Source organism: Echiichthys vipera (genome assembly GCF_963691815.1).
Source record: "Echiichthys vipera genome assembly, chromosome: 5".
In the NCBI taxonomy this organism is placed as follows: Eukaryota; Metazoa; Chordata; class Actinopteri; order Perciformes; family Trachinidae; genus Echiichthys; species Echiichthys vipera.
The window spans coordinates 316,567-340,102 of NC_139830.1; the positions used below are offsets into that span (position 1 = coordinate 316,567).

At 47.4% G+C, this 23,536-nt stretch overlaps 3 protein-coding genes across 3 annotated transcripts; 1 reads left to right on the top strand and 2 right to left on the bottom strand.

The window, feature by feature from the left end:
* Positions 1–6,306: 6,306 nt before the first annotated feature.
* On the bottom strand, positions 6,307–10,028 carry spcs2 (signal peptidase complex subunit 2). Its single transcript, XM_083913363.1, is given in 5 exon segments — positions 6,307–7,103; positions 7,925–8,195; positions 8,198–8,366; positions 8,961–9,044; positions 9,957–10,028. Coding segments are annotated over 5 exon segments (756 nt in total). The 5' UTR covers positions 10,002–10,028; the 3' UTR covers positions 6,307–6,916.
* Positions 10,029–14,145: 4,117 nt separating this feature from the next.
* rnf169 (ring finger protein 169) lies at positions 14,146–18,991 on the bottom strand. The gene is made up of 5 exons (XM_083913428.1): positions 18,636–18,991; positions 17,397–17,464; positions 15,718–15,809; positions 15,529–15,619; positions 14,146–15,424 (listed from the first exon to the last, which is right to left on the bottom strand). The coding sequence occupies exons 1-5, from the start codon at positions 18,973–18,975 to the stop codon at positions 14,291–14,293; spliced, it is 1,725 nt and encodes a 574-aa protein (XP_083769554.1). The 5' UTR covers positions 18,976–18,991; the 3' UTR covers positions 14,146–14,290.
* Positions 18,992–19,470: 479 nt separating this feature from the next.
* On the top strand, positions 19,471–23,059 carry lipt2 (lipoyl(octanoyl) transferase 2). The gene is made up of 3 exons (XM_083913425.1): positions 19,471–20,516; positions 21,972–22,098; positions 22,586–23,059. The coding sequence occupies exons 1-3, from the start codon at positions 20,205–20,207 to the stop codon at positions 22,834–22,836; spliced, it is 690 nt and encodes a 229-aa protein (XP_083769551.1). The 5' UTR covers positions 19,471–20,204; the 3' UTR covers positions 22,837–23,059.
* Positions 23,060–23,536: the final 477 nt, after the last annotated feature.

The following is a 23,536-nucleotide window of genomic DNA, read 5'->3' on the forward strand; positions in this document are numbered from 1 at the left end:
TTTTGGTGAAGCTTAATCTGTCGTGTGTCGTAGTTTTGGTGAAGCTTAATCCGTCGTGTGTCGGTAGTTTGGTGAAGCTTAATCTGTCGTGTGTCGGTAGTTTTGGTGAAGCTTAATCTGTCGTGTGTCGGTAGTTTGGTGAAGCTTAATCTGTCGTGTGTCGGTAGTTTTGGTGAAACTTAATCTGTCGTGTGTCGGTAGTTTGGTGAAGCTTAATCTGTCGTGTGTCGGTAGTTTTGGTGAAGCTTAATCTGTCGTGTGTCGGTAGTTTTGGTGAAGCTTAATCTGTCGTCTGTCGGTAGTTTTGGTGAAGCTTAATCTGTCGTGTGTCGGTAGTTTTGGTGAAGCTTAATCTGTCGTGTGTCGGTAGTTTTGGTGAAGCTTAATCTGTCGTGTGTTGGTAGTTTGGTGAAGCTTAATCTGTCGTGTGTCGGTAGTTTGGTGAAGCTTAATCTGTCGTGTGTCGGTAGTTTTGGTGAAGCTTAATCTGTCGTGTGTCGGTAGTTTGGTGAAGCTTAATCTGTCGTGTGTCGGTAGTTTTGGTGAAGCTTAATCTGTCGTGTGTCGGTAGTTTGGTGAAGCTTAATCTGTCGTGTGTCGGTAGTTTTGGTGAAGCTTAATCTGTCGTGTCGGTAGTTTTGGTGAAGCTTAATCTGTCGTGTGTCGGTAGTTTGGTGAAGCTTAATCTGTCGTGTGTCGGTAGTTTTGGTGAAGCTTAATCTGTCGTGTGTCGGTAGTTTTGGTGAAGCTTAATCTGTCGTGTGTCGGTAGTTTTGGTGTTTAGCTTAATCTGTCGTGTGTCGGTAGTTTTGGTGAAGCTTAATCTGTCGTGTGTCGGTAGTTTTGGTGAAGCTTAATCTGTCGTGTGTCGGTAGTTTTGGTGAAGCTTAATCTGTCGTGTGTCGGTAGTTTGGTGTTTAACTTAATCTGTCGTGTGTCGGTAGTTTTGGTGAAGCTTAATCTGTCGTGTGTCGGTAGTTTTGGTGAAGCTTAATCTGTCATGTGTCGGTAGTTTTGGTGAAGCTTAATCTGTCGTGTGTCGGTAGTTTGGTGAAGCTTAATCTGTCGTGTGTCGGTGGTTTGGTGAAGCTTAATCTGTCGTGTCGGTAGTTTGGTGAAGCTTAATCTGTCGTGTGTCGGTAGTTTTGGTGAAGCTTAATCTGTCGTGTGTCGGTAGTTTAGTGAAGCTTAATCTGTCGTGTGTCGGTAGTTTTGGTGAAGCTTAATCCGTCGTGTGTCGGTAGTTTGGTGAAGCTTAATCTGTCGTGTGTCGGTAGTTTTGGTGAAGCTTAATCTGTCGTCTGTCGGTAGTTTTGGTGAAGCTTAATCTGTCGTGTGTCGGTAGTTTTGGTGAAGCTTAATCTGTCGTGTGTCGGTAGTTTTGGTGAAGCTTAATCTGTCGTGTGTTGGTAGTTTGGTGAAGCTTAATCTGTCGTGTGTCGGTAGTTTTGGTGAAGCTTAATCTGTCGTGTGTTGGTAGTTTGGTGAAGCTTAATCTGTCGTGTGTCGGTAGTTTGGTGAAGCTTAATCTGTCGTGTGTTGGTAGTTTGGTGAAGCTTAATCTGTCGTGTCGGTAGTTTTGGTGAAGCTTAATCTGTCGTGTGTCGGTAGTTTTGGTGAAGCTTAATCTGTCGTGTGTCGGTAGTTTTGGTGAAGCTTAATCTGTCGTGTGTCGGTAGTTTTGGTGAAGCTTAATCTGTCGTGTGTCGGTAGTTTTGGTGAAGCTTAATCTGTCGTGTGTCGGTAGTTTTGGTGAAGCTTAATCTGTCGTGTGTCGGTAGTTTGGTGAAGCTTAATCTGTCGTGTGTCGGTAGTTTTGGTGAAGCTTAATCTGTCGTGTGTCGGTAGTTTGGTGAAGCTTAATCTGTCGTGTGTCGGTAGTTTTGGTGAAGCTTAATCTGTCGTGTCGGTAGTTTTGGTGAAGCTTAATCTGTCGTGTGTCGGTAGTTTGGTGAAGCTTAATCTGTCGTGTGTCGGTAGTTTTGGTGAAGCTTAATCTGTCGTGTGTCGGTAGTTTTGGTGAAGCTTAATCTGTCGTGTGTCGGTAGTTTTGGTGTTTAGCTTAATCTGTCGTGTGTCGGTAGTTTTGGTGAAGCTTAATCTGTCGTGTGTCGGTAGTTTTGGTGAAGCTTAATCTGTCGTGTGTCGGTAGTTTAGTGAAGCTTAATCTGTCGTGTGTCGGTAGTTTTGGTGAAGCTTAATCCGTCGTGTGTCGGTAGTTTGGTGAAGCTTAATCTGTCGTGTGTCGGTAGTTTTGGTGAAGCTTAATCTGTCGTCTGTCGGTAGTTTTGGTGAAGCTTAATCTGTCGTGTGTCGGTAGTTTTGGTGAAGCTTAATCTGTCGTGTGTCGGTAGTTTTGGTGAAGCTTAATCTGTCGTGTGTTGGTAGTTTGGTGAAGCTTAATCTGTCGTGTGTCGGTAGTTTTGGTGAAGCTTAATCTGTCGTGTGTTGGTAGTTTGGTGAAGCTTAATCTGTCGTGTGTCGGTAGTTTGGTGAAGCTTAATCTGTCGTGTGTTGGTAGTTTGGTGAAGCTTAATCTGTCGTGTCGGTAGTTTTGGTGAAGCTTAATCTGTCGTGTGTCGGTAGTTTTGGTGAAGCTTAATCTGTCGTGTGTCGGTAGTTTTGGTGAAGCTTAATCTGTCGTGTGTCGGTAGTTTTGGTGAAGCTTAATCTGTCGTGTGTCGGTAGTTTTGGTGAAGCTTAATCTGTCGTGTGTCGGTAGTTTTGGTGAAGCTTAATCTGTCGTGTGTCGGTAGTTTGGTGAAGCTTAATCTGTCGTGTGTCGGTAGTTTTGGTGAAGCTTAATCTGTCGTGTGTCGGTAGTTTGGTGAAGCTTAATCTGTCGTGTGTCGGTAGTTTTGGTGAAGCTTAATCTGTCGTGTCGGTAGTTTTGGTGAAGCTTAATCTGTCGTGTGTCGGTAGTTTGGTGAAGCTTAATCTGTCGTGTGTCGGTAGTTTTGGTGAAGCTTAATCTGTCGTGTGTCGGTAGTTTTGGTGAAGCTTAATCTGTCGTGTGTCGGTAGTTTTGGTGTTTAGCTTAATCTGTCGTGTGTCGGTAGTTTTGGTGAAGCTTAATCTGTCGTGTGTCGGTAGTTTTGGTGTAGCTTAATCTGTCGTGTGTCGGTAGTTTTGGTGAAGCTTAATCTGTCGTGTGTCGGTAGTTTGGTGTTTAACTTAATCTGTCGTGTGTCGGTAGTTTTGGTGAAGCTTAATCTGTCGTGTGTCGGTAGTTTTGGTGAAGCTTAATCTGTCATGTGTCGGTAGTTTTGGTGAAGCTTAATCTGTCGTGTGTCGGTAGTTTGGTGAAGCTTAATCTGTCGTGTGTCGGTAGTTTGGTGAAGCTTAATCTGTCGTGTGTCGGTGGTTTGGTGAAGCTTAATCTGTCGTGTCGGTAGTTTGGTGAAGCTTAATCTGTCGTGTGTCGGTAGTTTTGGTGAAGCTTAATCTGTCGTGTGTCGTAGTTTTGGTGAAGCTTAATCCGTCGTGTGTCGGTAGTTTGGTGAAGCTTAATCTGTCGTGTGTCGGTAGTTTTGGTGAAGCTTAATCTGTCGTGTGTCGGTAGTTTGGTGAAGCTTAATCTGTCGTGTGTCGGTAGTTTTGGTGAAACTTAATCTGTCGTGTGTCGGTAGTTTGGTGAAGCTTAATCTGTCGTGTGTCGGTAGTTTTGGTGAAGCTTAATCTGTCGTGTGTCGGTAGTTTTGGTGAAGCTTAATCTGTCGTCTGTCGGTAGTTTTGGTGAAGCTTAATCTGTCGTGTGTCGGTAGTTTTGGTGAAGCTTAATCTGTCGTGTGTCGGTAGTTTTGGTGAAGCTTAATCTGTCGTGTGTTGGTAGTTTGGTGAAGCTTAATCTGTCGTGTGTCGGTAGTTTGGTGAAGCTTAATCTGTCGTGTGTCGGTAGTTTTGGTGAAGCTTAATCTGTCGTGTGTCGGTAGTTTGGTGAAGCTTAATCTGTCGTGTGTCGGTAGTTTTGGTGAAGCTTAATCTGTCGTGTGTCGGTAGTTTGGTGAAGCTTAATCTGTCGTGTGTCGGTAGTTTTGGTGAAGCTTAATCTGTCGTGTCGGTAGTTTTGGTGAAGCTTAATCTGTCGTGTGTCGGTAGTTTGGTGAAGCTTAATCTGTCGTGTGTCGGTAGTTTTGGTGAAGCTTAATCTGTCGTGTGTCGGTAGTTTTGGTGAAGCTTAATCTGTCGTGTGTCGGTAGTTTTGGTGTTTAGCTTAATCTGTCGTGTGTCGGTAGTTTTGGTGAAGCTTAATCTGTCGTGTGTCGGTAGTTTTGGTGAAGCTTAATCTGTCGTGTGTCGGTAGTTTTGGTGAAGCTTAATCTGTCGTGTGTCGGTAGTTTGGTGTTTAACTTAATCTGTCGTGTGTCGGTAGTTTTGGTGAAGCTTAATCTGTCGTGTGTCGGTAGTTTTGGTGAAGCTTAATCTGTCATGTGTCGGTAGTTTTGGTGAAGCTTAATCTGTCGTGTGTCGGTAGTTTGGTGAAGCTTAATCTGTCGTGTGTCGGTGGTTTGGTGAAGCTTAATCTGTCGTGTCGGTAGTTTGGTGAAGCTTAATCTGTCGTGTGTCGGTAGTTTTGGTGAAGCTTAATCTGTCGTGTGTCGGTAGTTTAGTGAAGCTTAATCTGTCGTGTGTCGGTAGTTTTGGTGAAGCTTAATCCGTCGTGTGTCGGTAGTTTGGTGAAGCTTAATCTGTCGTGTGTCGGTAGTTTTGGTGAAGCTTAATCTGTCGTCTGTCGGTAGTTTTGGTGAAGCTTAATCTGTCGTGTGTCGGTAGTTTTGGTGAAGCTTAATCTGTCGTGTGTCGGTAGTTTTGGTGAAGCTTAATCTGTCGTGTGTCGGTAGTTTTGGTGAAGCTTAATCTGTCGTGTGTTGGTAGTTTGGTGAAGCTTAATCTGTCGTGTGTCGGTAGTTTGGTGAAGCTTAATCTGTCGTGTGTTGGTAGTTTGGTGAAGCTTAATCTGTCGTGTCGGTAGTTTTGGTGAAGCTTAATCTGTCGTGTGTCGGTAGTTTTGGTGAAGCTTAATCTGTCGTGTGTCGGTAGTTTGGTGAAGCTTAATCTGTCGTGTGTCGGTAGTTTTGGTGAAGCTTAATCTGTCGTGTGTCGGTAGTTTTGGTGAAGCTTAATCTGTCGTGTGTCGGTAGTTTTGGTGAAGCTTAATCTGTCGTGTGTCGGTAGTTTTGGTGAAGCTTAATCTGTCGTGTGTCGGTAGTTTTGGTGAATCTTAATCTGTCGTGTGTCGGTAGTTTGGTAAACACGGTGATGAGTCGCTCAGATTAACTCTCAGCTTGTTGTCGTGGCACTAATCTGAGCCGGTCACAGTCGGACACTGACAACACCTCAAACAATACACACTATTACACACTTTACACACACACAGACACACACACAGAGAGACACACACACACACACACTACACTATGTTACCCGTGTGTGTGTGTGTCTGTGTGTCTGCCCCTGTGTGTGTGTGTGTGTCTGTGTGTCTGCCCCTGTGTGTGTGTGTGTGTAACCGTGTGTGTGTGTGTGCCCGTGTCTGTGTGTGTGCCCCTGTGTGTGTGTGTGCCCCTGTGTGTGTGTGCGTCTCTCTCTCCCTGTGTGTGTCCCTGTGTGTGTGTGTGTGTGTGCGTGTGTCTCTGTGTGTGTGTGTCTGCCCCTGTGTGTGTGTGTGTGTGTGTGTGCCCCTGTGTGTGTGTGTATGTCTGCCCCTGTGTGTGTGTGTGCGCCCGTGTGTGTGTCTCTGTGTGTGTGTGCCCTTGTGTGTGTGTGTGTGTCTCTGTGTGTGTGTGTCTCTGTGTGTGTGTGTGTGTCTCTGTGTGTGTGTGTGTGTGCCCGTGTGTGTGTGTGCTCGTGTGTGTGTGTGTGTGCCCCTGAGTGTGTGTGCGTGTGTGTGTGTGTGTGTGTGTGTGTGTGCTCTCACCATGATGATGGCGTTGGTGCTGCTCGGGTTGTGGACGGACCAGGCCGCCATGAGACAAGAGGCCGTGTCCCAGAGACAGAGACGCTGTGACGGGCGGCTCCCTCAGCGGCCGCTCCCTGCACACGGACCACGCCCACTCACAACTGACCCCGCCCACATTACACTGACTCCTCCCCCTACACCACACCCACGCTACACTATAAACCCGCCCCCAATCACTGGCCCCGCCCCCTGGACACCTGTTCAAGATTAAGGTTAAAAACAGATTCACTTCTGAACAAATGTGTTTAAATAAAGAAGATTAATAATTATTATTATTATTAATCATCTTTGTTTGTTTGTTTGTTCTTTTCAGCAGAAATTATTTAAAACGTTCACAGAAACTTTTTATGAAACGAGTTTTTATTAAAGTTCAGTTCACAGCTGTCAATCATCTGCACTTCCTGTAACAGCCTCCATCTTTGAGAACGCTAACCACCATGCTAACAGTGATGCTAACAGCAATGTTAACAATGCTAACAATGATGTTAACAACAATGCTAACCACCATGCTAACAGTGATGCTAACACCGATGCTAATGATGCTAACAACGATGTTAACGATGGTAACAACGATGCTGACAACACTGTTAACGATGCTAACAATGATGCTAACGATGCTAACAACGATGTCAACAACGATGGTAACAACGATGCTAACAACAATGTTAATGATGCTAACACAGATGCTAACAGAGGGAAAGCAAACAGGATTCAAACCGTTCAAACAAAAACAAAAATTAAAAAGATTAAAAACACCGATGAGAAACAGCTGAAAACAAACGATCGTTGTTGTTGTTGTTGTTTTTGTTGTTGTTGTCACTTTCTTCTTCTTCTCCTGTGAATAAAGAGGTTGGATGCTTCAGGAGAACTCTGATGACCGGGCGTCCTTGAACGCAGCCTGTGGAGCGCTGACGGCGGCGTGTGTGTGGGCGTGTGTGTGGGCGTGGCTGTGGAGGCGTGTTACTTGCTCTTCTTGTCGGACGCCAGCGTGTCGTGCAGCCTCGACACACACTTCTCAAACTGGTCCATGGACAAAGTCCCGTCGTCGTCGAAAAACGCTGACACGGACTTCGTGAAGTCGGCCTCACGACACTTTCTCGACTTTCCATCGATGAAGGAGACGCGGAGAGTGTACTGGTCATCGAACCTGACACACACACACACACACACACACACACAGACACACACACACACACACACACACACACACACACACACACACACACACACACACACACACACACACACACACACACACACACACACACACACACACACACACACACACACACACACACACACACACACACACACACACACACACACACACACACACACGTTACTGAGGCAACAGTCTGGTTTGGCGTGGTAACATTGTCTCGTCTCTGAGCCCGTTGGTCGACCATAATGACCATGCCAACGACGATGCTAACAGCAATGCTAACAATGATGCTAACAGCAGTGCTAACAACGATGCTAACAACGGAGCGAATGATGATAACAGCGATGCTTACAACACTTATGATGGTAACAGCGATGCTAACAATGATGCTAATGATAGTAACAGCGATGCTAACAATGATGCTAATGATAGTAACAGCGATGCTAACAATGATGCTAATGATAGTAACAGCGATGCTAACTGCAATGCTAACAACGGAGCTAACGATGGTAACAGCGATGCTAAAAAATGATGCTAATGATAGTAACAGCGATGCTAACAGCAATGCTAATGAAAGTAACAGCGATGCTAACAGCAATGCTAACAACGGAGCTAACTATGGTAACAGCGATGCTAAAAAATGATGCTAACAATGGTAACAGCGATGCTTACAACAATGCTAATGATAGTAACAGTGATGCTAATGGGTAAAGGTCAGACACAGAGGTGCATGCTGGGTAAGGGTCAGACACAGGTGCATGCTGGGTAAGGGTCAGACACAGGTGCATGCTGGGTAAGGGTCAGACCTCTTGAGGGAGGAGGAGAGCTGCCACAGGTGGTCCGGGTCCATCCCTGCAGGGTCCCTCTGCAGAGACACCAGGAAGATGTTCTTCTCCGTGTACGACGTGTACAGAGTCAGGACCCCCATCATGATGAAGTACGTGAGCGCGTTAAGGGACGCAACCGCCACCGCCGGCACCGGGGGGCCACAGGGACCACCAGGACCAGGAGGTCCACGAGGACCAGGAGGACCGGGACACAACAACAACACAGCCGCCACACTCACAGACTTCCTGTGAAAGGATATGAGATGACGCAGAAGGCGAGCACGGGTCTGGACTCGGGGAACGGGTGCAGGAAGTCCCAGACCAGCGCCAGCATGGCGAACAGGCACGACACGGTGCAGATGACCAGGCGTCCGTCCACCAGCCCGAAGTTCTCCACGTAACCGTACTTCTCCAGCAGCACCTGAAGGGGGCGCCGCCGCCACGCCAACGCCACTGTTAGTGACATCATCAGAGCTTCACAATAAAAGCACCTCAACTCTTTATAATGGGGCTCAACATCGTTTCAAAATAAAAGCCCACCTTTATCCACTGTTTATAATAAGTATCAACGTTTAGTTTCAGAATAAAAGCCCACCTTCATCAGGGTGGAGTTTCAGAATAAAAGCCCACCTTCATCAGGGTGGAGTTTCAGAATAAAAGCCCACCTGCATCAGGGTGGAGTTTCAGAATAAAAGCCCACCTCCATCAGGGTGGATTTTCAGAATAAAAGCCCACCTTCATCAGGGTGGAGTTTCAGAATAAAAGCCCACCTACATCAGTGTGGAGTTTCAGAATAAAAGCACACCTTCATCAGAGTGGAGTTTCAGAATAAAAGCCCACCTTCATCAGAGTGGAGTTTCAGAATAAAAGCCCACCTTCATCAGGGTGGAGTTTCAGAATAAAAGCCCACCTTCATCAGAGTGGAGTTTCAGAATAAAAGCCCACCTTCATCAGGGTGGAGTTTCAGAATAAAAGCCCACCTTCATCAGAGTGGAGTTTCAGAATAAAAGCCCACCTTCTTGGCGGCGTCGTCCAGAGAGTTCTTCACGGCCGCTCCGTCCCATTTGTCGATTTTCACGGGTTTTTCATCGATCCTCCACTGAAACACACGAGCGTCTCTGTTTTTAAGGTTTCCTCTCAATAAAACTTTATTAATAAAAGCTTTATTTATAAAACTTCTTTAATAAAACTATTTACAGAGAAACTCAAACAAAGAGGAAACAATAAAATCCTTCAAATATTAAAGAGGAATTAAATGTTTTAACTCTGAAATCCTTAAGTTTGAATTTATAACGTTGCATTTTATACTTTGTATTTAGCCTGTGTTTGTTTAAAACATTAATTCATTTAATGTTTGAATTTATGAACAAAAAAAAACGTTAAATTCAGTCAAAACATTCAGATAAATACTGAAATACAGAAAAACTCAGCGCTAGAAATTAATATGGTTTTAATTTGGAAATCCAACGCCACGGATTTACTTCCGTACAAACTCCAGATTCTGAGACACAAACTTATTATTTTAATATTTTAATGTTTTAACTTTAACAGAGACTCTGAGAGCTCGTTACTCTCTTTAATATTTATTATTATATGAGTTTGAGTCTCAGGATCTTTAGTTTTATCCACTTTGTTGTGAATCTTCTTCTTCTTCCATCTGTTTGTGTTTAACGTGTTAAAGCAGCTGCTGCCTGGAACAACCGGAAACAGTTCATTCTACATCCGGCTGCTGTTTAAAGAGGAAACCAACAAAAACAACAACAACACGAACAAACAGATTCACACCTGAACCTGAATTTAACATAACGGTTCTTTAGAAAGCTAGCGTTAGCATACTGAGCTAGCGTTAGCCCGCTAAGCTAGCGTTAGCTCAGCGGGCTAGCCTTAGCTCAGTATGCTAACGTGCCTCCGCGCGCTTTAACCGTGACCTTTAACCTTTAACTTCCGTCAGAAAACAAAACTTCTCATTTTCTTTCTCTCTGTGTAAAAACGGAGAATCTGCGGCTCTCACTTTCTCCAGGAGCCCGGGTTTCCCGTTCCTTCCTGCGGCCGCCATCTTCTCTTCTTCACTTCCGCACAGACTCACGGCGGATGGAAGGAGGCTGCGACACGACAACGGAAATGGCTGAGCCCGCGGTGCGACACATGCGCAGTAACACCGAGAACGAGAGTCTTTATGTTTTAAATGTTTTATTCACTTCAAAATAAATTAAATGTGACTAATGACTGTTTTATTCACATTTTAATTTATGTTATTTTATTATCATTAATTCCCTTTTAAAATATATCTTACTATCTTTTTATATTTACGTTATTCTAATTATTTTTAATATTATTCACTGCTTTTTAACAGAAAGTGTCTTTTTACATTTTAATTTATGTTATTTTATTTCAACTGTTTATTTCAAATCTGTAAATCAAATTAAAACGAGAGAATAATATATAATAATAATAACAATAAAGATTAAATTCACATATTTAAACCTTCTTTTCTCCCGCTCCTCCATGATCAGTATTTCATGATTTATGGTGTTTTTAATAATTAAAAATCTTCATTTTATAACGAGTAAAACACTTTCAGCCTCGTGTCTTTGAATAGAAATATACATAAAGTGATTTATTTATTTTATAATAAATATATTTAAAGGCGAACAGAATGAGGCTGAGACATGTAGTTATATGAGTAAATGTCTCAGCCTCCCTCCATTCGCCTCGTCTGAGCGCGGCCCCTGTGACCTGGCCGCTTCTGATTGGCTCAGCGAGATTTTTAAAAACACAACACGTAGGACCGCGGTGACGTCATCACGTCCGACCGGCAGCGTGCGCGCTCCTGTGTCTTTGCCCGCGCACAAATAAAATCAATAAAAACACAGAAAAATATATTTTTTTTATCAAATAAACACGAGAAAATAATTTCAATGACTTTTAAATATTAATATATAATTATTTATATTCTGTGATCGGTCCATAATATTCTTTATTAACTTTATTATTTCTGTTTTATTTTGAAAAGTTGATTTTTCTGAATGTTAGAAAAGTAGATTTTTTTTTATGAACTTTTAACTTTATAATAAATCATATTTCATGTTCAGCACTGAACTCATTATTTAATTATTAATAAAAATATATTTATAAGAAATAATAATTATTATGATTCATTGTGACTGTAACTGTTGTTAAAGACGACACGACGCAGGTGTTTCTGAATTATTCATTATTAACATTTCATCAGACATTTGGCACCAACACACACACACACACATACAGGGACGGACACACACACACACACACGCAGGGTCAGACACACACACACAGGGACACACACACACTCACACAGGGACACACACACACACACACAGGGACACACACACACTCACACAGGGACACAAACACACACACACAGGGACACACACACAGGGACACACACACACTCACACAGGGACACACACACACACACACAGGGACACACACACACACACACACACACACAGGGACACACACACACAGGGACACACACACACACACACAGGGACACACACACACACACACTCTCTCTTTATAAAATGTGCATCAGTGTCGAGGGTAAAGCTCGTGCGGCGTCAGTAAAAATAAAAAAGCCCTTCAGAGAAACTCCGTCAACAAACAAACAAACAAACAACAACAACAACAACATCATCATCATCATCATAAACGCTCTGACGACAGAAACAACAAAGAAGAAGAATTCAAATGAATGATTGAAGCTTAATGTGGAAACGGGTTCAACTTTGTGTCTTTGTAGTTGTTTTGTGTCTCTTTGTGGTTGTGTTGTGTCTCTTTGTAGTTGTTTTGTGTCTCTTTGTGGTTGTTTTGTGTCTCTTTGTAGTTGTTTTGTGTCTCTTTGTAGTTGTTTTGTGTCTCTTTGTGGTTGTTTTGTGTCTCTTTGTGGTTGTTTTGTGTCTCTTTGTAGTTGTTTTGTGTCTCTTTGTGGTTGTTTTGTGTCTCTTTGTGGTTGTTTTGTGTCTCTTCGTGGTCGTTTTGTGTCTCTTTGTGGTTGTTTTGTGTCTCTTTGTAGTTGTTTTGTGTCTCTTTGTAGTTGTTTTGTGTCTCTTTGTGGTTGTTTTGTGTCTCTTTGTGGTTGTTTTGTGTCTCTTTGTAGTTGTTTTGTGTCTCTTTGTGGTTGTTTTGTGTCTCTTTGTGGTTGTTTTGTGTCTCTTTGTGGTCGTTTTGTGTCTCTTTGTAGTTGTTTTGTGTCTCTTTGTAGTTGTTTTGTGTCTCTTTGTGGTTGTTTTGTTTCTTTGTAGTTGTTTTGTGTCTCTTTGTAGTCGTTTTGTGTCTCTTTGTGGTTGTTTTGTGTCTCTTTGTGGTTGTTTTGTGTCTCTTTGTGGTTGTTTTGTGTCTCTTTGTAGTTGTTTTATGTCTCTTTGTGGTTGTTTTGTGTCTCTTTGTGGTTGTTTTGTCTCTTTGTGGTTGTTTTGTGTCTCTTTGTGGTTGTTTTGTGTCTCTTTGTAGTTGTTTTGTGTCTCTTTGTTGTTGTTTTGTGTCTCTTCGTAGTTGTTTTGTGTCTCTTAGTGGTTGTTTTGTGTCTCTTTGTGGTTGTTTTGTGTCTCTTTGTAGTTGTTTTGTGTCTCTTTGTGGTTGTTTTGTGTCTCTTTGTGGCTGTTTTGTGTCTCTTTGTGGTTGTTTTGTGTCTCTTTGTGGTTGTTTTGTGTCTCTTTGTGGTTGTTGTGTGTCTCTTTGTAGTTGTTTTGTGTCTCTTTGTGGTTGTTGTGTGTCTCTGTAGTTGTTTTGTGTCTCTGTAGTTGTTGTGTGTCTCTTTGTAGTTGTTTTGTGTCTCTTTGTAGTTGTTTTGTGTCTTTGTGGTTGTTTTGTGTCTCTTTGTAGTTGTTTTGTGTCTCTTTGTGGTTGTTTTGTGTCTCTTTGTAGTTGTTTTGTGTCTCTTTGTAGTTGTTTTGTGTCTCTTTGTAGTTGTTTTGTGTCTCTTTGTAGTTGTTTTGTGTCTCTTTGTGGTTGTTTTGTGTCTCTTTGTGGTTGTTGTGTGTCTCTTTGTAGTTGTTTTGTGTCTCTTTGTGGTTGTTTTGTGTCTCTTTGTGGTTGTTTTGTGTCTCTTTGTAGTTGTTTTGTGTCTTTGTGGTTGTTTGTGTCTCTTTGTAGTTGTTTTGTGTCTCTTTGTAGTTGTTTTGTGTCTCTTTGTAGTTGTTTTGTGTCTCTTTGTGGTTGTTTTGTGTCTCTTTGTAGTTGTTTAGTGTCTCTTTTTGGTTGTTTTGTGTCTCTTTGTGGTTGTTTTGTGTCTCTTTGTGGTTGTTTTGTGTCTCTTTGTGGTTGTTTTGTGTCTCTTTGTGGTTGTTTTGTCTCTTTGTGGTTGTTTTGTGTCTCTTTGTGGTTGTTTTGTGTCTCTTTATGGTTGTTTTGTGTCTCTTTGTAGTTGTTTTGTCTCTTTGTGGTTGTTTTGTGTCTCTTTGTACTTTTCAATTAAAAAAACATAAAATAAATTAAATTTATTTCATTCTTCTTTCTTATTTGTTCCTGATTCAGGACCCGAGACCCCAGAGACCCCTGAAGCCTCAGACCCCAGAGACCCCTGAAGCCTCAGACCCCTGAAGCCTCAGACCCCAGAGACCCCTGAAGCCTCAGACCCCAGGGACCCCTGAAGCCTCAGACCCCTGAAGCCTCAGACCCCAGAGACCCCTGAAGCCTCAGACCCCAGAGACCCCTGAAGCCTCAGACCCCAGAGACCCCTGAAGCCTCAGACCCCAGAGACCCCTGAAGCCTCAGACCCCAGAGACCCCTGAAGCCTCAGACCCCAGAGACCCCCGAAGCCTCAGACCCCAGAGACCCCTGAAGCCTCAGACCCCAGAGACCCCTGAAGCCTCAGACCCCAGAGACCCCTGAAGCCTCAGACCCCAGAGACCCCTGAAGCCTCAGACCTCAGAGACCCCTGAAGCCTCAGACCCCAGAGACCCCCGAAGCCTCAGACCCCAGAGACCCCTGAAGCCTCAGACCCCAGAGACCCCTGAAGCCTCAGACCCCTGAAGCCTCAGACCCCAGAGACCCCTGAAGCCTCAGACCCCAGAGACCCCTGAAGCCTCAGACCCCTGAAGCCTCAGACCCCAGAGACCCCTGAAGCCTCAGACCCCAGAGACCCCTGAAGCCTCAGACCCCTGAAGCCTCAGACCCCAGAGACCCCTGAAGCCTCAGACCCCTGAAGCCTCAGACCCCCCTCGTGTGTCACTAACAGTCTGGTTTTGGTGATTTGCTGGTGAAAAGATCAAAACGAGCGATGATCGGAGGAAACGTCCTCAGTCGTGTAAAAAACATTCAAACCTTTCGTCACTTTGCATAAACGAGTCCCAGACCGCCTCCCCTCTAGTGCTTCTTGCTGATTCGTCGGGATCTCCTCAGGCCACGCCTCCTGCGGTTCTGATTGGACATCCAGGACCGCAGGAAGTACTTGTCCCCGGGGCTCCTGCGGCGGTTGACGCTCTGGTTCTCGAGGTCGAACTGTCTCTGCAGCTTCAGGGCGATGGCTCGGTCCTGGCGCTCCTGCTGGATCTGACGCACGTAGCGCTCGTCGAAGGCGTCCTGGCCGACCGACCGGCTCCTCTTCAGGTCCGAGTCCCGCTCCGAGTCCAGGTGTTTGGTCTTCTGCTCCCGTTTCTTGCCCCTCCTTGAGGTAGACTGGTTGCGGAGGCTACTGTCGCACTCCTTCCTGGGACTCTGCGAGTCCTTTGGCACCAACTTACAGGACTGGAAACCAGAGTTCTTCGTGTACGGTGAGAACGACTGTTTACGGCTAAACAGTGCGCCGCCGCCGCTGCAGGATTCGGGGGTGCCGACGGGCGGCTCGAAGTCCGAACTCGCTCTGAAAGTCTCGCTGCTGTAGCGAATCGCAGGGACCCGGATCTTTACAGACTGTTTCTGGAAGGCGTCCGTGTCTCCGGTCGGGGGGTCGAACAGCAGCCTCCTCTTGTTGACGGCCGTCACCCCGTCTCCGTCCCGCCCCGCCGGGGACCGACGGGTCTTCGCGTCCTCCCCCCCGCCGCCGGTCTTGCCGTGGAGCTCGTTGACCGGGCTCGTCAGCGTGGCCTTGGAGTTCACCTTGAGGCTCTGGCGGTCGAGCTCGATCTGCCTCCACTTCTGCAGGACGGCGGGACTCGCCTCGTAGCTGGTGGCCTTCTGCAGGCCGCGGGTCAGGTTCCTGGGCGTGGACTTGACGATGGCGGGCTCCATCAGGCGGCCGTCGGGCAGGCGTTTGGGCGGCGTGCACGGCGAGCAGACGATGGGCTTGAAGTGGTTGAGCTCCTCGGAGATGCTGTCGTTGCTCTCCGGGCTGATGGAGCGCTCGGGCCGCGGCGGAGGGAGGCCCAGAGGAGTCGACGCCGACGAGACCACCGCTCGCCACGTGAGCCTCCGGTCGGGGGCGGTGATGGGAGCGGAGGCCGAGCGACTGTTCTCCGAGGAGAGGAGGATCCCCGCGGTGAAGCTGTGACCGATGCCCCCCTGACGGACCACGGGGACAGGGACAGGGTTTAGGTTCAGAACCATCGTTAATCAGAGGTGATAATTAATAATTTAACGTTTGTTCCCCAGGACCCCAGACGTACCCGGTCCATGAGCGCCGGCTGGGCCCAGACCTTCAGCTTCCCCCCTCGGTCCTCCACCGGGTCGGTGCAGCTCTGACTCCTCTGAGCACCACTGAAGAAGAAGCAGAAGAAGAAGAAGAAGAAGAAGAAGAGATGCAGTCAGAGTGGGTTCACGATGGTCTGGTCCCGTCCCCTGAGACCAGGACTCACCCTGTGAAGGTCCTGGTCCTCCTGACGAACGCCGACACCGTCCTGACCCTCCGGCTGACCGGCTCCTCGTTCTCCGAGTCCGACAGGACGCCCTGCAGAGAGACAGACGGGTTTAATCAGGTGGGGGGTCTGGAGCGTAGGTGGGGGGTCTGGAGCGTGGTTGGGGGGGTCTGGAGCGTAGTCTGGAGCGTAGTTGGGGGGTCTGGAGCGTAGTCTGGAGCGTAGTTGGGGGGTCTTAAGCGTAGTTGGGGGGTCTGGAGCGTAGTTGGGGGGTCTTAAGCGTAGTTGGGGGGTCTGGAGCGTGGTTAGGGGGTCTGGAGCGTGGTTGGGGGGGTCTGGAGCGTAGTTGGGGGGTCTGGAGCGTAGTCTGGAGCGTAGTTGGGGGGTCTTAAGCGTAGTTGGGGGGTCTGGAGCGTAGTCTGGAGCGTAGTTGGGGGGTCTTAAGTGTAGTTGGGGGGTCTGGAGCGTGGTTAGGGGGTCTGGAGCGTGGTTAGGGGGTCTGGAGCGTAGTTGGGGGGTCTGGAGCGTAGTCTGGAGCGTAGTTGGGGGGTCTTAAGCGTAGTTGGGGGGTCTGGAGCGTAGTTGGGGGGTCTTAAGCGTAGTTGGGGGGTCTGGAGCGTGGTTAGGGGGTCTGGAGCGTGGTTGGGGGGGTCTGGAGCGTAGTTGGGGGGTCTGGAGCGTAGTCTGGAGCGTAGTTGGGGGGTCTTAAGCGTAGTTGGGGGGTCTGGAGCGTAGTCTGGAGCGTAGTTGGGGGGTCTTAAGTGTAGTTGGGGGGTCTGGAGCGTGGTTAGGGGGTCTGGAGCGTGGTTAGGGGGTCTGGAGCGTAGTTGGGGGGTCTGGAGCGTAGTCTGGAGCGTAGTTGGGGGGTCTTAAGCGTAGTTGGGGGGTCTGGAGCGTAGTCTGGAGCGTAGTTGGGGGGTCTTAAGCGTAGTTGGGGGGTCTGGAGCGTGGTTGGGGGGTCTGGCCTTGGGTTGGGGGGTCTGGAGCTGGTCTGGAGCTGGTCTGGAGCTGGTCTGGAGCGTGGTTGGGGGTCTGGAGCTGGTCTGGAGCGTGGTTGGGGGGTCTGGAGCTGGTCTGGAGCGTGGTTGGGGGGTCTGGAGCTGGTCTGGAGCGTGGTTGGGGGGTCTGGAGCGTAGTTGGGGGGTCTGGAGCGTAGTTGGGGGTCTGGAGCTAGTGTGGAGCGTGGTTGGGGGGTCTGGAGCGTGGTTGGGGGGTCTGGAGCTGGTCTGGAGCGTGGTTGGGGGGTCTGGAGCTGGTCTGGAGCGTGGTTGGGGGGTCTGGAGCGTGGTTGGGGGGTCTGGAGCGTGGTTGGGGGGTCTGGAGCTGGTCTGGAGCGTGGTTGGGGGGTCTGGAGCTGGTCTGGAGCGTGGTTGGGGGGTCTGGAGCTGGTCTGGAGCGTGGTTGGGGGGTCTGGAGCGTAGTTGGGGGGTCTGGAGCGTAGTTGGGGGTCTGGAGCTAGTGTGGAGCGTGGTTGGGGGGTCTGGAGCGTGGTTGGGGGGTCTGGAGCTGGTCTGGAGCGTGGTTGGGGGGTCTGGAGCTGGTCTGGAGCGTGGTTGGGGGGTCTGGAGCGTGGTTGGGGGGTCTGGAGCGTGGTTGGGGGGTCTGGAGCGTGGTTGGGGGGTCTGGAGCTGGTGTGGAGCGCGGTGCGTTCGCTGAGCGTGGGAGGAAGCAGCACTCACCCTGTGTCTCCCTGGTCCGCTCCAAAGGTCGCAGGTTTTTGAGACGAGAGCCGGAAAAACGAAGAACTCTGAGAAACAGGAAGTGATTAAATATCTTTTTAATAACTTTAACAATATTAATAATGTTTAAATAACAACAAACATCCTCCTGCCACAGATTCAACGGCCGCACTGACGCTCAGGGTGTTAAAGAATAAAAAGGTTCAATAAGTAAATAATTGTAATAGATGTGGAAATTTAATTAAAATACATAAAATCATAAATAATAAAATTGTCAAAATAAATAAAAGTAAAAAAATAAAAAGTGAAACTAAATAAAAATGCTTTTAATTCTCATTTATTATTTTCTTCACATTAATTTAAACTATTTATTATTTTTCCACATTTATTGTTTTTATATTTTTGCAGATGTTTGATTTTTCCTCCGTTCAGCAGCTTTATTTAAATAAACTCATTAATAACATGAATAAGGTCAATAATGATATTAATAATAATATAACAATAAATATAATAATGATAAAACAGATGAAGTCAAGTTAAACTCAACTGAGACACATTAATAATAATAACATGTGTAAATAATATTTATAATAATAATAAATACTTAAGTGACATTAACAACATAATTAACAACATAATTAAAAATAATACAACAATAATAATAATAGTAATAACAGTTGTGGTCCACCCGCTGCTCCAGCTGTTTTATTATTCACAAAAATAAAACATCAATAATACAATTATTAATAATAATATGACGTTAATAATAAAAGTATTAATAATAATGAAGCATTTATAATAACAATAATAATATTATTAATACTAATACTTAGTCGCGCTCCAGCTGAACATAACCACATTAATAATAACACTGTAATAATAATAACAATAATAACAATAATAATATTATATTACATTAATAACAGTATTAACATGAACAGTGTTGGAGCAGCAGCAGCTGAACGTGTCCGGACAAGTCTCTCTCAGCTCTTTCACCCTCAACTCAATAATAACGATCATTAACTATTTCATCTTTTATTATTAACTTTATTATTTATATTTAATATTAATATCCGTGTTTTTAATCACGTCTGTGAACAAACAGCAGGTAAAAACCTCTGCTCTGGAACAACAGGGACACTAACGGCCCCTGGACCCGGGCTGCGGAGCTGCGGCAGCGGGCTGCGGAGCTGCGGCAGCGGGCTGCGGAGCCGGAGCTTCCCCGGCGAACACACTCACCTCTGCGGCTGTCGCAGTCCCTCCTGCCCGGCCTGCTGCTGCTCCTCTCGGGGTCACTCCTCCTCCGGAGCCGCTCCGCTCCGCAGGCCGGGTGTCCGCAGGGCGGGCTGCCGCCGCCGGGCTGCCCCTCCGCGCACGCAGAGCCCTTCTTCTTCGCCTCGTTGTCTGGGGGGATGGACCCGGCTCCGGCTCCGGCTCCGGCCCCGGGTCCGGCTCCGGCTCCGGCTCCTGCCCCTGCTCCGGCCCCGGGTCCTGCTCCGGCCCCGGCCCGGTGCCTCCCGGCGGCGGCGGCGGCGCTGGCCCGTCGGCCCGGCCTCTCGGCGGACCCCGCGGTCGCCATCTTCCCTGCTGAGTCTTCTCCCTCACAACAAACCCCGCCCTCCCGGGGCCGGCGCGCGTGCCCGTGCAGGCCGCCGAGCTCGAGCCTGAAAATGTCGCCTTCAAAATAAAACGCGTTTGTTTTTTTAATGATTTAAAAAAATAAACCTTTTTATTTATTGGCTGCGTTTCACTTTACTCCCGTTTATTGTTTTTACTTTGAGTTTGATTTACTGTCTTTTAACACTTTTATTTTTATTGTTTTTATTGTTTTTAAAACAGTTTTACTGTTTTTTAAACTAGAACTAAAACGACCGGAAATGACTAAAAAATGACACAAAATGATGCAAATCTACACTAAATAACATGTTTGAATGACTTCAAACAATAAAAGTTTGTTTTAACATTAAATGTTGAAACTCAGATCGTTAATACACATTTCTAGTGAATGTGATGTGGTTTTATTGTGAAAAGCACAAACCGGAAATGCACAACGTCACCGTCGAGGAAGAAGAACAACAACAATGGCGGCGCACGGAGAGAGGAGCAGAGAGAGCTGAGAGGTCAGACTCTGATCATACTGTTTATATACGGGTCCTGGTCTAGTCCCAGTCCGGGTCCGGGTCCAGTCCTGCTCTGGTTCCGCTCCTGGTGTCCTGGTCTGGTTCCGGTCCTGGTGTCCTGGTCTGGTTCCAGTCCTGGTGTCCGGGTGTCCTGGTCTGGGTCTAGTCCTGGTCCGGGTCCAGTCCTGGTGTCCTAGTCTGGTTCTGCTCCTGGTGTGCTAGTCTGGTTCCAGTCCTGGTGTCCTGGTCTGGTTCTGCTCCTGGTGTCCTGGTCTGGTTCTGGTCCTGGTGTCCTGGTCTGGTTCTGCTCCTGGTGTCCTGGTCTGGTTCTGCTCCTGGTGTCCTGGTCTGGCTTCGGTCCTGGTGTCCTGGTCTGGTTCTGCTCCTGGTGTCCTGGTCTGGTTCTGCTCCTGGTGTCCTGGTCTGGTTCCGGTCCTGGTGTCCTGGTCTGGCTTCGGTCCTGGTGTCCTGGTCTGGTTCTGCTCCTGGTGTCCTGGTCTGGTTCTGGTCCTGGTGTCCTGGTCTGGTTCTGCTCCTGGTGTCCTGGTCTGGTTCTGCTCCTGGTGTCCTGGTCTGGCTTCGGTCCTGGTGTCCTGGTCTGGTTCCAGTCCTGGTGTCCTGGTCTGGTTCTGCTCCTGGTGACCTGGTCTGGGTCTGGTCCTGGTGTCCTGGTCGGGTCCGGTCCTGGATGCAGGGCAGCAGGCCGGTGGTGGAGGTGGTCCGCCTGGGCCTGGTCTCCTACCAGGAGGCTCTGCGGCTGCAGCAAGTCTACGTGAACCGGCACCGGTCCGGTCCGGCGGCACACGCCCTGCTGCTGTGTGAGCACCCGCCGGTCTACACCACCGGGATCCGCCACAGCCCGTACCCGGCCCCGCTGCTGGACCGCCTCCGCCTGCTGGGGGCCGAGGTCCACCGCACCAACCGGGGGGGACTCATCACCTTCCACGGGCCGGGGCAGCTGGTCTGCTACCCGCTCCTCCACCTGGGCAGCTTCAAGAAGGTCTGGACCGGGTCACGTTTCAGCTTAATACACACTTAAAGCTGCACTCTAACTAATGTTCACTTAAAGCTGCACTCTAACTAATGTACACTTAAAGCTGCACTCTCTCTAATGTACACTTAAAGCTGCATTCTCTCTAATGTCCACTTAAAGCTGCATTCTCTCTAATGTCCACTTAAAGCTGCACTCTCTCTAATGTCCACTTAAAGCTGCACTCTCTAATGTCCACTTAAAGCTGCACTCTCTAATGTCCACTTAAAGCTGCACTCTCTCTAATGTCCACTTAAAGCTGCACTCTCTAATGTCCACTTAAAGCTGCATTCTCTCTAATGTCCAGCAGGAGGAGACTCCACTTAAAGCTGCATTCTCTCTAATGTCCACTTAAAGCTGCATTCTCTCTAATGTCCACTTAAAGCTGCATTCTCTCTAATGTCCACTTAAAGCTGCACTCTCTCTAATGTCCAGCAGGAGGAGACTCCACTTAAAGCTGCATTCTCTCTAATGTTCACTTAAAGCTGAACTCTCTCTAATGTCCACTTAAAGCTGCATTCTCTCTAATGTTCACTTAAAGCTGAACTCTCTCTAATGTCCACTTAAAGCTGCATTCTCTCTAATGTCCACTTAAAGCTGCATTCTCTCTAATGTCCACTTAAAGCTGCACTCTCTCTAATGTCCACTTAAAGCTGCACTCTCTAATGTCCACTTAAAGCTGCATTCTCTAATGTCCAGCAGGAGGAGACTCCACTTAAAGCTGCATTCTCTCTAATGTCCACTTAAAGCTGCATTCTCTCTAATGTCCACTTAAAGCTGCACTCTCTCTAATGTCCAGCAGGAGGAGACTCCACTTAAAGCTGCATTCTCTCTAATGTTCACTTAAAGCTGAACTCTCTCTAATGTCCACTTAAAGCTGCATTCTCTCTAATGTTCACTTAAAGCTGAACTCTCTCTAATGTCCACTTAAAGCTGCATTCTCTCTAATGTCCACTTAAAGCTGCATTCTCTCTAATGTCCACTTAAAGCTGCATTCTCTCTAATGTCCAGCAGGAGGAGACTCCACTTAAAGCTGCATTCTCTCTAATGTCCACTTAAAGCTGCATTCTCTCTAATGTTCACTTAAAGCTGCACTCGCTCTAATGTTCACTTAAAGCTGCATTCTCTCTAATGTCCAGCAGGAGGAGACTCCACTTAAAGCTGCATTCTCTCTAATGTCCAGCAGGAGGAGACTCCACTTAAAGCTGCATTCTCTCTAATGTCCAGCAGGAGGAGACTCCACTTAAAGCTGCATTCTCTCTAATGTCCAGCAGGAGGAGACTCCACTTAAAGCTGCATCCTCTCTGATGTCCACTTAAAGCTGCCGTCTCTCTGATGTCCACTTAAAGCTGCCTTCTCTCTGATGTCCACTTAAAGCTGCCTTCTCTCTGATGTCCACTTAAAGCTGTGTCCTGTGTTCCTCAGAGCGTGCGTTGGTACGTCAGTGAGCTGGAGCAGACCATCGTCTCCGTCTGCAGCAGGTTTGGGATCCAAGCGTCGACGTCTCCTCACACGGGAGTCTGGGTCCGAGACAACAAGATCTGCGCCATCGGTACGACCACGCGCCTCAGACCCCCCCCCGCCCCCCCCAATCATGTTACAGTACCACAGGCACACGCCCCGAGCTAGCATACGCTAAATGTTAGCAGCTATCTGTGAGTGAGTTAGCAGCCTAGCTCCATGTAGCGTGTGCTCTGCTGTGTATGATGAGAGAAGACACGGGCGCGTTCACAGGAATCTGGTGCACGTGCACAGACGAGCACTCGATGGGAGAGGGGGAGGGGCGTGAGAGTCAACTCCATCTGCAGGACTGCAGCTTTAAGCTAATCTCGCCTAACAGGGCTTTGGTCAATGAAAAGTCTTTCTGGGCGCCATGAACGTGTGAACCCGTGGTCGTGCGTGTGGTCGTGTGAGCGTGTGGTCGTGTGGTCATGTGAGCGTGTGGTCGTGTGGTCATGTGAGCGCGTGGTCGTGTGGTCGTGCGTGTGGTCGTGTGCACCTGTGGTCTCATGAGCCCGCTCCCTCTCCGTGTCTCGCAGGGATCCACTGCGGGCGCTACGTCACGTCTCACGGCCTGGCTCTGAACTGTAACACCGACATGTCGTGGTTCGGACACATCGTGCCGTGCGGCGTGGAGGGTAAAGGCGTGACCTCGCTGAGCGGCGAGCTGCAGAGGGACGTGGGCGTGGACGAGGCCGTGCCCCATCTGCTGGACGCCTTCAGGGAGCGCTTCCACTGCACGCTGGTGGACGGGCGGCCTGAGGCGGACGCTGGAGGGTCGTCGCCGTAGCAACGGACTTTTTATCCAGGAAGTGTTCAAACGCCGTTTCCTGTTAAAACCAAAGTTCACAGATTTTATTTTTGTTGCTTCAAAAATCAGATTTAAATGTTTGTTCATTTAAAGTTCAGTCAAAATAAAGGAGGTACTTTCACTTAAAGCTGTGTTCTCTCTAATGTCCACTTAAAGCTGCATTCTCTCTAATGTTCAGTTAAGCTGCATTCTCTCTAATGTCCACTTAAAGCTGCGTTCTCTCTAATGTCCAGCAGGAGGAGACTCCACTTAAAGCTGCATTCTCTCTAATGTCCAGCAGGAGGAGACTCCACTTAAAGCTGCATTCTCTCTAATGTCCAGCAGGAGGAGACTCCACTTAAAGCTGCATTCTCTCTAATGTCCAGCAGGAGGAGACTCCACTTAAAGCTGCATTCTCTCTAATGTCCAGCAGGAGGAGACTCCACTTAAAGCTGCATTCTCTCTAATGTCCAGCAGGAGGAGACTCCACTTAAAGCTGCATTCTCTCTAATGTCCACTTAAAGCTGCATTCTCTCTAATGTCCACTTAAAGCTGCTGTTTAATAAACTTGTATCTCATTCATAATGATCTGTTTTTATGTGTTTTATACTTTAATTCATCTGTAAATAAAAAATTAAAGGATAAAACTGGACTTTTATTTTGTAAACCCACCGGATGTGCCTCCTGGGGTTGTGTGGGT